The sequence below is a fragment of the Scyliorhinus torazame genome, chromosome 17 (assembly GCF_047496885.1).
Source record: "Scyliorhinus torazame isolate Kashiwa2021f chromosome 17, sScyTor2.1, whole genome shotgun sequence".
Taxonomy (NCBI): domain Eukaryota; kingdom Metazoa; phylum Chordata; class Chondrichthyes; order Carcharhiniformes; family Scyliorhinidae; genus Scyliorhinus; species Scyliorhinus torazame.
Genome location: NC_092723.1, coordinates 181,702,931 through 181,717,433, shown reverse-complemented (window position 1 = coordinate 181,717,433; position 14,503 = coordinate 181,702,931). Strand labels below are relative to the sequence as shown.

Below are 14,503 nucleotides of genomic sequence, written 5' to 3'. Positions count from 1 at the left end.
GGTAAGGGCATGAGTTTAAGTAGGGTGCTCGTTCCAAGGGACGGTACAGACTCGATGGACCGAGTGGCCTCCTTTATGATTCCACAGCCTTTCAACCTGATATGTAAAACAAAAATCTCCACCTTGACATTCATTTCTTGTATTTTATTTCATATCTGTCCTCGCATTCTAGATCCCTGAATCAATTGAAACAGCATTCTATCTACCTTGCTTCACTCCTTCATAATTTTAAATACTTATCAAATTACCCACCCCACTTCTCTGTTCTAGGGAAAATAGCAAGGCTGTTTCACATTCAAGGAGTGAATGGGGCTGGATGAACAATTAAGTCTTTTTTTTGAGAGCTAGATCCTGGCAATGCGTTGAGGCAAGTGACCTTCCAGAGTTTGCAGTAGTGCACTAAAGCCAGTATTTCTTACAGGAAATAGTTGGAATCCACAGCAAATTGATTCCTGGAACTTGAAAAGAAATTTAAAAATATCCCATGTTTCAGGCCGCAGAATTGAACAATTGCATTGCTACAGCTAGTGATCTAAGACGAGCTGAATTGGCATTTTGCTGGCTGGGAGAGCGACTTGTGTAGCGAGCTGGACTGTTCAGTACTTGCTTCTTCCCTCTACTCCTCCGCCTTTCTACTTTTCTTAGAACCCTTCTCAAATCCCATTTACCTTCCAAGGTTTAATCATCCTCCCTAACCTCGCTCTCTACGAATTTATGTTCCTCTCATTATACCACTCTGAAGTTCCTGGAATATTTTGTATATTAAAGATGTTTAAATGCACGCTGTTGTATTGGCATACATTCAGTTACGTGATTCTTGGCTCAAACCAGGATTCCTGATACTCGGGGATTCATCTCAAGAAAGGACTCAAGAGTCTCCAAGAGGTAGTCCGTTTTCATTCCATGTATCCTCAGATTTGTGTTTGTTGGCTTAGTAACCTGTTCTTTAGTGCTGTAAGTTTTAAGAAATATATGTTGTTCTTATAGCACAGAATATTTTGGGTAATTACTTGGAAATTAGGGAAAAGAGTACCGAGGATTCTGTCGATATTTGAAGTTCTTCTGTGAAATATTTGAAACTGCTGTGGGTAATTTTCCCAGCTGATTTCCAATTCCACAGACTGCAACTCACTCAGGCACCTGCTTGCTCCGGCCCCACTCACCTAATTCCTGAGGCCGCAAACTCCAGGTTTCCTGTGGTTTTGACTCCCAGATTGGTACTGACTTCACATGCCTCTGCTAATGCTCTCACTCACCCACTTCAAACCCTCTCCTTTGGTTCTCTGACCTAGTATAAACTTTGAGTGTACATTTTTGTGCCGGTTTAACGTCCCTTTAGACGTAAACAGGAGGAAGAAGGAAAATAGAATAAGGAAGAGAAGGTTAAGTTTAAAAAGCTCGTCGGTAATAGTGACACAGATGTGAAAAACGAGAAGCAGAATTGAAGGGAGAGGAGGCATCTCAAAATGTTGTACCAAAAAATACTTCCCATGTCATAATTGTATAATGATTTCTTATGCTTTTGACGTCTTTATCATGACTTAGTTTTATGACAAATTGTAGTCCTCGGTATGGGATATTCTCTTTTCTGGTGGCCATAGGCAGTGAACACGGTGCTCCAAATCGGTTCAGGATTAACAGCAATACGCCTCTCATCAGCATGTCACCTTGCAGTTAGCGAGCTGCCAGTTCAGTAGTGACTGTAACTGGTGCAGAAATGGAATTAATTCAGAAATATCTGCTGATGAAAGCTTTCACCTGTTGGAAATCCTGCTTTTACCGTCACAAAGACCTGTATGGTGGGGTCCCAAAAAGGTTGCCTGGCTCAGTGTTTACTTTGTGTTTCGTTCTGAAAGAAAATATTGTGAGTTCAGAATTTACTTGCCTGCGGAGGGATCTTATGGTTCACGGTGGAAGAGCTAGCAGCTCAAAACTGCGGTTTTACCAGATCTGTATCCTATTTCAATCAGTGATTGTTTTTGAGTGGACGAGCTACTGAAAAGTATTTCAGAAGAAAGTGAACTTGTACATTCTATCCGACTCAATCGTAGTTTGCTTGTCAACAGCGTGCTCAATATTTGTAATATACGGGTTCAGCTTGTTGGTCACCTGATGGACAGCATACAGATCCTCAGTCCATTTGGTACACTCGTGGTTTTACATGTTTGGTCATACACTGGGAATTTGAGTTCTGGTGCAGTGAGGCTGTTACCCAGGGTGACAATTCCTTCAGCCCAGCAATACACATCGAAATTGGTGGACTTGACATTAGGAAATTTCACAGTCGACAGACCTACCTCGGTAGAAAGGCACGATCTGGATGGAGTTACCCCTAACCCCGGAAGCAGAGAGTGAGCAGACGCAGGGCGGTCTGTTGAGCCAGGCTTCTGACTTGTATTGTGTTGGGAATAATAAGGTTGTAAAACCGTTGTCTGTTCTGTGTTTTCTTCTTAATTCCTATTCTGCTGGCTGCCTTTAATCTACAGTTCTGGCTGGCTTCTGCCGCACTAAGACTTTACTTAAACTACAGACTTTAGGAAAACCAAAACACCCTTGGTTTAATGGACTAGCCCAGGACTCCCCTTTTAGGTTCATGGCAAGAGCCCGTGATGTCAGTTTGACTTGGCAAGCAGCCAATCATTGGGTCTGGAATGCCAAGTCAACTCCTGTTGTTGTTTGAGATTGGTGAAGCCATTCAGAATCTCCCGGAAGAAAGGCGGGTCATGGGAAGAGCTCCATTTTGTCCTGAGGTCTGTGAGAAGACAGGCTGGAAGCAGCTGGAAGACACTCTCTCTCTCTCTCTCTGCCAGGTCATTTAAAAGGCTGCTAGTCTGACCTGGGAAGGCAATCCTGTTTAAAGGACACAAGCAGCAATCAGATCTGTGAAGGGATCTTCTGGAGCACAAGGCTGCAAACAGTTTCTCACCATGTCAGTAATACTTTAATCCTCTGTCTGGATGGTTGGGAAAATCCCAATCTGAGAACGCACTCTTTATATTACAGCCAAAGTGTCTGCCAGAAGAGATCAGGCGAATGGAAAAGACTGCAAAATTCTCAGGTAAAAAGCTCCCCTAATATGTACAGGAGGCGGAGGCTCCATCTGGTGGTCGAAGGTCGGAATTGCACCAGTCCGCAGCCGCACGCCAGGTTCACGAAAATAAAGAGGACAAGTGTTCCACGTCGTCAGGACGGAGCATCGAGGGTGGGCCTCAGGTGATGTCCTGAGGCCGTCCATACAGCGTGAAGAGTATGCTGTTTTCGAGGGGGCGGAGCATTGCAAAAGCGCGCGGCCCCCGATTTCAGCGCAAACGGGGATTCTCCGGCCGATCGGCGAATGCGATTTTGGCATCGGCGACCGGAGAATCCCGCTCTTGGACATTCTGAATTCTCCCTCTGTGTACCCGAACAGATGCCAGAATGTGACGACTAGGGGATTTTCACAGTAACGTCATTGCTGTGTTAATGTAGGCCTACTTGTGACAATAGTAAAGATTATTATTATTAGTGGACCTTGTGAAAGAGAATGTGTCCACACAGACAGTGACCCCGGGCCGGGATCGAACCTGGGTCCTCAGTGCCGTGGGCAGCAGTGCTAGCCACTGCACCACCATGCTGCCCTTTAACTACATAAAATAAGAGCTCATGGTGTAGGGGGTAACATATTAGCATGGGAAGAGGATTGTTTAGCTAACAGGTACCCTGGCACTGCCAGCCAGGTACCCTGAGTCCCACCTGGGTGACAGCCTGGCACTGCCAAGGTGACCAGGTTGCACTGCTAGCTGGCAGGGCCACTGTCGGGATGCCAGACTGGCGGTGCCAAGCTGGCACATTTCACGTGACGGGGAACAGGCAATGCCGTGCCCTGCAGTGGCTCCAGCTGTGTCAGGATGCCACCCTGTTGGGAGGGCAATGACCTGGGGGCCTCTGATCCCCAGGGAGACACCGAGTGCCATTTCGTCTGGTCCCCGTTTGTGGGAGTTATAACCCAAGCCTTGGTTAGACCGCGGGAATGCATATTCGAGGCTCACTCAACAGGAAAAATAGATTTGTTAGAAATTAGAGTGACTTCCACATCTGGGTCCTGCTTGCCATTTTGGAAGCTCCATCGCGTCTCCAGCTCTTGAAAAGTCCAGGCCACTGGGATAGAAGGACAGAAATATTTTTGTGGTAATTATGAGTGATTGTATTACCAACAATTCCAAATTAAGCAAGCAGTTGGTCATATCATCTCGAATGTCTGCAATCGGAAACCGAAGAATTCTGCCAAATAGTTACCCAACAATTATTTAGTCGTGATTTTAATGAACAAGCTTGGAGTTTGCGCAAAATGATGACAATTCACAGAACACCCTGCAACTGAAAGCAATGCTCAATTCCTTTTTATAATGTAATCAGAACTGGGAGATTGTGGCACAGCTCTGTTACGCAAAGCAATTACTGTTTTCCAAATGTATACAATAGAATATCACATGAATTGTGGTATAAAACTTAAACCGTGATTGGGCACAGCCATAAAAGCACAAGGTAATAAAGGTGATTGATGATTCTAGTTGGAATCACAGGTAGAAAGGATAATCTTAACACTTGAAACATTTGAAAAGCATGAGTTTGAAAGAATAATAAAATATAATAATAAGGCACCATCTCCTAGGTGGTGCATAGTTTCCTGTGGTGACTCAGACAGTATACTGACAATCCGAGTTGGATCTTTATGAATTAATGTTGTAGGCATTTTTCCCATATCGTTCCGTGCAGATGATCTATTTTGCCTTTTTGTTGATGGAGAATAACGGAGAGTGATGACAGTACTGAACTCCAATGTTGCTATGTTTCACAAGAATGTATAATATAAGATGGTACGTATGAAGACCAGGAACATGTAACAAAGGTAAAGCAGTCATTGAATCATAGAATTTACAGTGCAGAGGGATTAGGCCATTCGGCCCATCAAGTCTGCACCGGCCCTTGGAAAGAGCACCCACTTAAGCACACACCTCCACCCTATCCCAGTAACCCCACCTAACCTTTTTGGACACTTAAGGGCAATTTAGCGTGGCCAATCCACCTAACCTGCATATCTTTGGACTGTGGGAGGAAACCGGAGCACCCGGGGGAAACCCACGCAGACACGGGGAGAACGTGCAGACTCCGCACAGACAGTGACCCAAGCCGGGAATCGAACCTGTGACCCTGGAGCTGTGAAGCAACCGTGTCCACTATGCTACCTTGTTGCCCACCGAAAGATTTTAAGTTCCGCACAGACTAAGAGATGCAAGACAGCTCAAGTGGTAAAGACAGTGCATTTCTAAAGTGTATCTAAAACAGTTTTCTAATGATACTAAGTGCAGAGACGGGCGGTTTTGACGGTGCCCACCCCACTGGCTGGAATGGCAGGAACGTGTGCCCGATTCAGCACTTGGAGCTTATTAATTCCACACAGGCGAGTACCATGCTGAAGCAGCCGGCTTGTTGGGAACTGATTCAGCTACACGCCGTCAGCTATAGCGGGTTCAAAGGTCCAGGCACAAAATGTAAACACCAGCCCAACACCTACATCTCGCTCCCTCCAGCCCACCTGTTCTCAGGAAACCGTCACAGATCTTTGGCAATCAGAAGAACAAGGCTTTCGGCCTCCAGAAGAAAGCAGCACCCCGCTTCACCCAGCGGACCTTCCAAGGCCTCGATCAGAGATGTTGAGCTTGACCACACCGATCCCCTTGCTGAAACAGCTGGGGTATGAGGGTGTCCAGTGGGGCGACCTGGCTCCGAGATGGCCAGACGCTCCCCAGAGCATTCAAAAGATAGAGGCAGTACTCAGCAGAGTGAACAGCCAGGGGCATGTAAGGAGCACCAAAAGGGTGCGTTTAAAAGACAGACTGCAGCAATGGCGGTCTGAACCAGGCCACCCCGATCCAGAGGGGGACCCCCTGAGTCCACGAACCTGGCACCTTGTTCCCCGTTACTGCCCCAGACCAGGCAGCTATTCCCCAGCAAGCCCAACAATTCTCAAGGGTTTTCAGTGTTTTCTAACCTCCCACTCCCCCTCCGCACCCTGGCCAATGCTTGCACTAATTCGCGCCCGGAAGGCATCAGCCACAGAGGGGTGTAGCATAGCGGAAGGGTGGAGCATACTGTGTCCAAACTGCTAATGATATTGAAATCCATGCAAAATCATTTGCATGGATCTGCGGGTGTGGGTCGCAAACATCGATATCGCCGCCAGCGAGAGACCGAAGTATGGAGTCTGAATCATGCACCGGGCGGAAACCTCGATCTTTCAATTTTGGGCATTTCTCCACCCGACTGCGATTCGCCAAAGCGGAGAATTCAGCCCGTCGACTATTAACTTTTAAATAATAATAATAATCACTTATTGTCACAAGTCGGCTTCAATGAAGTTACTGTGAAAAGCCCCTAGTCGCCACATTGCGTTCGGGGAGGCTGGAACGGGAATTGAACCCGCGCTGCTAGTCTTGTTCTGCATTACAAGCCAGCTGATTTAGCCCACTGTGCTAAACCAGCCCCTGTACTACAAGAATTAGTCTTTTGGATGGTTAGAAGTGTGCCTTACCCGATGGACATGCCTCTATTTGGAAATAACTTTTTATTTTGGAAGCTTCAGGGTTTTATCGTTGTCAGGCAATAGGAAAATGTAATTACCTGAAATTTCCAATAGTATTTCAGCATGTCAGTGCTAGTTATTTGTACATTTGCTCTGGTGCTAAAATTTCAGCAGAAACTATAGCTGCGCATTTCAAGCCACCTATAATCCCACTCCATTTTATTGTGTTAAACAAATGAGATCTATGCATTGCGTAAATTGCTTTCTTCTGTCCAGGTTCATCCTGCTGGAAATAAATGAACTGCAGGTAAAATGTCAAATTCTGAGAGGTTACCACTGTCCAGAGAAATGCAAGACCTACAGAATCGATTCAATACAATGATGCATACAATCAACAGCAACTCCAAGGTATGAAGCCCTTTATATGTACCTTAATCACTTCTGAACCAAGGGTGATGCAGGGGTGAAATATTAAGAGCATTATGTTATTGTTATGATCCCATGAATAATTTTTAAAAAGTGATATGAATTTCCCTTGACTGACTCAAAGGATCTCACAACATTTTACTGTAACAAATACACAGAATAAACACAGACTAAAAATTACTTAGTCGGCAACTAGTACACTAAGCTACGGAAAGGTGTTCCCCAGTAACTTTTTAACACGGCCAAAAACCCCATTCCGAGTCTATACAGTACTCTCTGTAGGCATGTATTTTTCAGTTTAAAGTCCAAAACTCCCTCTGGTTCTCTTCTCTCTGGTTCTCTTCTCTCTGCTTCACCAGGGTGATTGTTCCAGTCCTTCAATATAAAGTCCCCTTCACATAATCTTTTGAACATGATTAAATGGACTTCCCATTGCAAGGTACCCTCTGGTGAATCTGTGGTCTTAAACTCTTCACAAACTCTTGTGTGGGCAGCACGGTAGCACAAGTGGCTAGCACTGTGGCTTCACAGCGTCAGGGTCCCAGGTTCGATTCCCCGCTGGGTCACTGTCTGTGCGGAGTCTGCACGTTCTCCCCGTGTCTGCGCGGGTTTCCTCCGGGTGCTCCGGTTTCCTCCCGCAGTCCAAAGACGTGCAGGTTAGGTGGATTGGCCGTGCTAAATTGCCCTTAGTGTCCAAAAAGGTTAGGAGGGGTTATTGGGTTACGGGGATAGGGTGGACGTGAGGGCTTAAGCGGGTCGGTGCAAACTCGATGGGCCGAATGGCCTCCTTCTGCACTCTATGTTCTATGTAATCCTTGTTTTATCGAACATAAGTTCTGTTCTCACCAGCCCTCCATTTGGTGGTTAACTCAAAGGCAATCTTTTCCTAAAGCCTGGCATAGTAGCACCCGTTGTGGGTCTCGCCCCCCCCCCCCCCCCCCCCCCCCAATATCTCTCAGTCTGACTGCCTCTGGGAACCTGTGAGTCTGTAAGCAGCAGGGCAGCCTTCTCCTTTGTGTTTCAGTGTTAAAGCTTGCACTTTACTTTCAATAGGGTTTCAACCTGAGCCCCTACTGCCATGGCAACCAGTCCACATGGATTTGTCTGTGGGCAGACTTTGTATGAGGTCACATACCTGACCCGGCTACTTCGTTTTACCTTGAATTAAAGGTGGCAGTTTAAAACATGACCGTTTTATAATGTTCTACGGTCATAACATGACTATGGTATTGTGGAGCCAACTGAATAAAGACAAATTAATGCCTTTGGCATCAATAATATTTGCTTTAAAGACATTCCCTAGTCATAGGAAATATAGTTTTACATTCTTAGAGCTGTGTAGACAGATCTTTCAAGTGTTATTCGTTTACCAGAGCTTCATTTGGTGATTCCTGTTTTATGAACTAGAAACTGACTGAACTATAACTTACAAAAATAAATGTTTTTTATAACTAGATATTATCTAACTGGAAATGGGTTTTGAACAACCCAGTTCCTGGGTAACTGTTGCATGTCTTATGTAGTAACATGTCATGAATAAATTATTGATTTTTGGTTGACAAACCACACAAAATTCTTCCTGTCAAGAGTTTAACTTGGCTCTGATATGTTTATACAACTCAGAAATCAGGTACTCAAGGATATTCAACCTGCTATTGTGTGTTTGCATATGTATAAAGTGCACGATTAAGGTAAACTGGGTGCATGCACTTTGGAAACTACACTTTTTAACGTCTATCCTTCCTTGTCACCTGAATTATTCTGATAAATCCGGTAGTACAAAATCATTAAAGCAATCAAAATCCACTGTTTTGTACACAATGAGCTGTAAGTTCATTTGTTTGCTTCAAAATCCTCCAGAACCGAATAATTTAACTGAACAATTTTGGGTTGCATTCAGCCGTAGTGTGTTCCTGCTGCTTGGTGTATGTTTCCCCCTGATTATAACTGACTTTTCTCGATGTGTTTATGGTATCAGTACTGATTCCATAAACACATTGAGAAAAGTCAGTTATAATTTTTTTATATCTGAAGAGTGCACGTTCTGAGCAGGGTAGCACAGTGGCTAGCACGGTTGCTTGACAGCGCCAGGATCCCAGGATCGATTCCCGGCTGGTTTGTGTGGAGTCTGCACGTTCCGGATTTTGTTTGTTTATTGTCGCGTGTACCGAGGTACAGCGAAAAGTATTTTTCTGCGAGCAGCTCAAACAGATCATTAAGTACATGAAAAGAAAAGGGAATAAAAGAAAATACATAATAGGGCAACACAACATATACAATGTAACTACATAAGCACCGGCATCGGATGAAGCATACAGGGTGTAGTGGGTCATTTAGCAGTCTGGTGACGGTGGGGAAGAAGCTGTTTTTGAGTCTGTTTGTGCGTGTTCTCAGACTTCTGTATCTCCTGCCCGATGGAAGAAGTTGGAAGAGTGAGTCAGCCGGTTGGGAGGGATCTTTGATTATGCTGCCCGCTTTCCCCAGGCAGCGGGAGGTGTAGATGGAGTCAATGGATGGGAGGCAGGTTCATGTGATGGACTGGGCGGTGTTCATGACTCTGAAGTTTCTTGCGGTCTTGGGCCGAGCAGTTGCCACACCAGGCTGTGATGCAGCCGGATAGGATGCTTTCTTGCGTGTCTGCGTGGATTTCCTCCGGGCGCTCCGGTTTCCTCCCACAAGTCGTGTACCGAGGTACAGGGCAGCATGGTAGCACAAGTGGATAGCACTGTGGCTTCACAGCGCCAGGGTCCCAGGTTCGATTCCCCGCGGGGTCACTGTCTGTGCGGAGTCTGCGCGTTCTCCCCGTGTCTGCGTGGGTTTCCTCCGGGTGCTTTGGTTTCCTCCCACAGTCCAAAGATGTGCAAGTTAGGTGGATAGGCCATGATAAATTGCCTTTAGTGACCAAAAAACGTTAGGAGGAGTTATTGGGTTACAGGGATAGGGTGGAAGTGAGGGCTTAACGTGGATTGGTGCAGTCTCAATGGACCGTATGTTCTAAGTCCCGAAAGACGTGCTGCTAGGTCATTTGGACATTCTTAATTCTCCCTCTATGTACCCGAACAGGCGCCGGAGTGTGGCGACTGGGGGATTTTCACAGTAACTTCATTGCCGTGTTAATGTAAGCCTACTTGTGACAATAATAAAGATCATTATTGTTATTATAAGAACAAGCCAGCAATTTGGATTGAACCAAAAAACCCATTTAAACTGAATAACTGTGAACTCCTATTTGGTATTTGAAATCGGGAGTTTCACCAACAAGCGGCCAGCTGATTAAGACGGGGAAATGAGTTGCTGCTGAGCTGCTTTTGTTTATCACTTAATGGTTCATCCCAAAGTTGGATTGTAGAGAATTGGGAGCAAAACGTCCGTGCTCCCGTTCAGCCACATTTGGTGCATGCTCAGGGAAAAGATATGTTGAGGAGGGGTAGAAAGGGGCAAGTAAAATTAGTAAGAGGTAGCTTTTATAGTGCAGGTCGTACACAGGCTCCTATGAGCAAACCAATGGGAAAAATGACCGTTTCTCATTCCTACAATCTTTATAATGAAATGAAAATCGCTTATTGTCACAAGTAGGCTTCAATGAAGTTACTGTGAAAAGCCCCTAGTCGCCACATTCCGGCGCCTGTTCGGGGAGGCTGTTACGGGAATTGAACTGTGCTGCTGGCCTGCCTTGGTCTGCTTTCAAAGCCAGCGATTTAGCCCTGTGCTAAACAGCCCCTATTCAGCCCTCGTCCTGTAATTTGATATTTCTTTTGTACTTTGTGAGTGGCTTAAATAACTGTACGAAAATGCACCATTATTACAAAAGTGCGGGAATATTAATTAGTCCCAAGTCTTTTTGCGACAGGTCAAATGAAGTTGGAAACTGATCACACAATTGCTTTGCTTTGCTAAACTGAAATGTTATAATCTCAGCTGTACAAGGAATGAATCGACACCTTTGGATCATAATCCCCGTCCTCCCATGTTTGTTTTGTAGGTTGCAGCTTTCATGAGCTCCTCTGTGGGCCAGTACCTGGATGAGCACCCTTTCCTTGCCTTATTACTACTAGTTTTTACCATAATGTCAGCCGTGCCAGTTGGATTGTTCCTGATTTTTGCAGTGATTACGTCCCTTTTGGCCTGCATTGGGTTCATTGTGATGGAAGGTACTGAACGTTTTGTGACTATGTTGTGATCCGATTAGGGACCAAGTAACTTTTTGTAAAATAAGCTACAACGCCTGTCTTAAACTCTTTAACATTCAGGATTAACATGAGGTAAATGTGTAATAACAGGAAAATTGTGGGTGAGCACCCCACACTGCACATTCAATGGCAGATGTGACCAAGACGGATTCCATGCATTTCTCACAAACTCACCCTGATGTCAGGGGCCACAGTTAATCACAAACGTTTGTTAAACTTCTATTTCCCTCATGAGGGATTTCAACTCTTCACTTTTGAAGATTTTGTCTCCAAGTTCCCGCACAAACCTCTAACCCGGATTGCCTCAGTTCATTCTCATGTCCTGAAACTGCGCTCCATGGGATTCTCAAAACTGCATTCCTATCTCTAATTACCGGCTTAATTCCAGCTCTTTCCAAACTCCAGTCTCCCTATAGCACCAAGCTATAAGTGGCTCCCAGGTCTTCTTCTGAACCCGAACCCTCTCCAGCATAGAATCAGCGACCTCGCACCACCCTCTCTGCTCCCCAGGACTTCCTTGAGCCCCAACTTGAAAGCATTGTCGATCGGTGTAAAAACCCATCTGGTTCGCTAACGTCCTTTAAGGAAGGAAACCTGTCATCCTTACCTGATCTAGCTACATGTGACTCCAGATCCACAGGGCAGCACGGTAGCATAGTGATTAGCACAATGGCTTCACGGCGCCAGGGTCCCAGGTTCGATTCCCGGCTTGGGTCACTGTCTGTGCGGAGTCTGCACATTCTCCCCGTGTCTGCGTGGATTTCCTCCGGGTGCTCCGTTTTCCTCCCACACGTCCAAAGACGTGCGGTTAGGTGGATTGGCTATGCTAAATTGCCCTGAGTGTCCAAAAAAGGTAAGGTAAGGTGGGGTTACGGGGATAGGGTGGAAGTGTGGGATAGGGTGGAGGTGTGCGGGCTTAGGTAGGGTGTTCTTTCCAAGGGCCGGTGCAGACTCGATGGGCCGAATGGCTTCCTTCTGCACTGTAGATTCTGTGATACCTTCTGAAATGGCCAAACAACCCACTCAATTTCAAGGGCAATTGGCGATGGGCAACACGTGCTGGCCCAGCCAACGACACCCACATCTCAGGAAAATGTTTTTAATAATGCCTGGAGCCAGCTAACAGTAACACTTTTTCGATATCAATTCCTACGCCAGCTGAGGTAATTCATGAAGCCCGCGAGTGGGATCTTCCGATCCCAATGGCGAACCCTCCTCAATGGGTTTCTTGGCGGCGGGGGTGAATTCAATGGAAAATCCCATTGACAGCAGCAGGACTAGACGATTCCGCTGCCGGCCAATGGCAGTCTGCCTCCCTTCGTCACAAAACACACCATGGGAGGGCACGGAAAACCCCCCCCCCCCACCATGATTTTTCCCTCTATTAGCTGTATCCACTCCTACCAGCTCATCTCTAATCTTCATAAAATTTGTCTTCCCCCAATTTAGTACTTTTACTCCTGTTCTATTCTTCTTTTCCATAATGATACTAAATCTAACTATATTATGATCACTATTTCCAAACTGGTCCTATCACTGCTACTTCATCCACTTGCACAGCTTCATTTCCTGAGACAAAATCTAGGAATTACCACCCCGTTTCATTGGGTTTGTCATGCGTTGGCTAAAAACAGTTACCTTCAATGAAGTTCAAGAATTTTATGTATTCTGTGCCCTTCACACTGTCTGTATCCTAATTGATGTTAGTGTAGTTGAAGTCTGCCCTATTGCTTTTGCACTCAGAAATCTGTCTACACATTTGCTCTTCTAATTTCCTTCCACTACCTGGGGGTCACAGTATGCCCTTAGAGTGGAATCCCTTCTTTATTTCTGGGCTCGACCCATAAGGCCTCATTTGACGATTCATTTAATATATCATCCCTCCTCACAACTGTAATTGATTCTTTAACCAATATTACTACACTTTTTTATCCCTTTCCCTGTCCTCCCTAAAAATTCTATACCTGGTGATATTGAGCTTCCATTTGTGCCCCATTAAGCCAGGTTTCCGTTATACTAGCAAATTTCTCTGCAAGGATATTTGTCCCAGTCCTGCTCAGGTGTGGACCGTCCGGTTTGTAGTCCCAAAACTGGTCCCAATGCCTCAGAAATCTGATGTCCTCCCACCTACAACAGCTTTCCAGCCACGTGCTTAATCGCCCAGTTCTCCTGTCTCTACACTGACTTGCTCGTGGGACTAGGAGTAATCCTGAGATTGCTGTGTTACAAGTCCTGCTTTTCAATCTCCATCCTAACTCTCTTCAGTCTTCTTTCAGGACCTCGTCTTTCTATCTCAAGTCATTGGTACCAAAGTTAGTGTCAGTATAATGTCCTGCAGCCGCTCCGTGAAATCCTTGACCCCGGTACTATGGAGGCAACATACCGTCCTGGAGCCCCATCTACGGCCACAGAAACACCTGTCTATTCCCCTGACTAACAACTCCCCAACATTACTGCTCTTCTTTCTCCCCTCCTGTACACCAGAGCTGCCTCTGGTGCCGCAAACGTGGTTCTGATCCGCACTAGTCCGAGGAAGCATCGGTATCCAAACGGAAAACCGAATGGTGAGCAGGACCCCAGGGGACTCGTGCACTATCTTTGTAGTTCTCTTGGACTGCCTGGCAGTCACCCATTCCCTTTCTGCCTCCAGCTTCTTAAGCTGTGGTGTGATCACCTCTCTGAATGCCTTAACCACGAAGCTCTCCGCCTCCGTGGATGGATCATTGTGTCTCCAGCCGCCGCTCCATCTCCGACATCCGGAGCTCCAGGTTCTGCTGCTGCTGCCACTTCCTGCACATGTGGTTGGCGTTGATTTGTTTTGCTTACATTAACTTTATTTTACTTTGGTTTACTTATGCAACTTTGTTTTTCCTGACCATGACTTTCTTTCCTGCCTGCTTGTTTTCTTAATTAAACGTCAGAAGCCCCTTCTTTTCAAAACAATAGGTGGAATTCTCCCCAAAACGGACTCGTGTCGTTTCAGGCGGGAAAGCCGGGGCGAACGGCGGCAGCTGTTCTGGTGCGATTCACATCCCCATTCACCCACACTTGGCCATTTTTTGGAGCCAGGGTGCAAACGCGCCGGAGAATCGCCCCAATGTGTTTTTCTGCTTCTCAGCTAATGATAATCCCCTCCCATCAGTTTCTCACCAACCAATGAACTTATGTTTTCTTGTGATGTTAGGTTGTAGGTGCTGTTGACTGCCTGGCTCTGTGTCCTCTTCCCGCACTCTCTTCTCAGTGCTGCTGACTGCCTGTCCCAGGGTCCTCCACTCGCACTCTCCTCCCAGTGCTGCTGACTGCCTATCCCAGGGGTCCTCCACTC

At 46.0% G+C, this 14,503-nt stretch overlaps 1 protein-coding gene across 2 annotated transcripts in view; it reads left to right on the top strand.

Annotated features, from left to right (window-relative positions):
* Positions 1-14,503, top strand: part of LOC140394481 (lipid droplet assembly factor 1-A-like) — a 34,040-nt gene that overhangs the window by 10,716 nt on the left and 8,821 nt on the right. For both annotated transcript variants that reach the window (XM_072481782.1, XM_072481780.1), the window contains exons 2-3: positions 6,839-6,970; positions 10,971-11,139. In XM_072481782.1, the coding sequence (XP_072337883.1) occupies positions 6,875-6,970; positions 10,971-11,139 (265 nt within the window). In that variant the 5' untranslated portion in view covers positions 6,839-6,874. The remainder of the gene's footprint in view (positions 1-6,838; positions 6,971-10,970; positions 11,140-14,503) is intronic.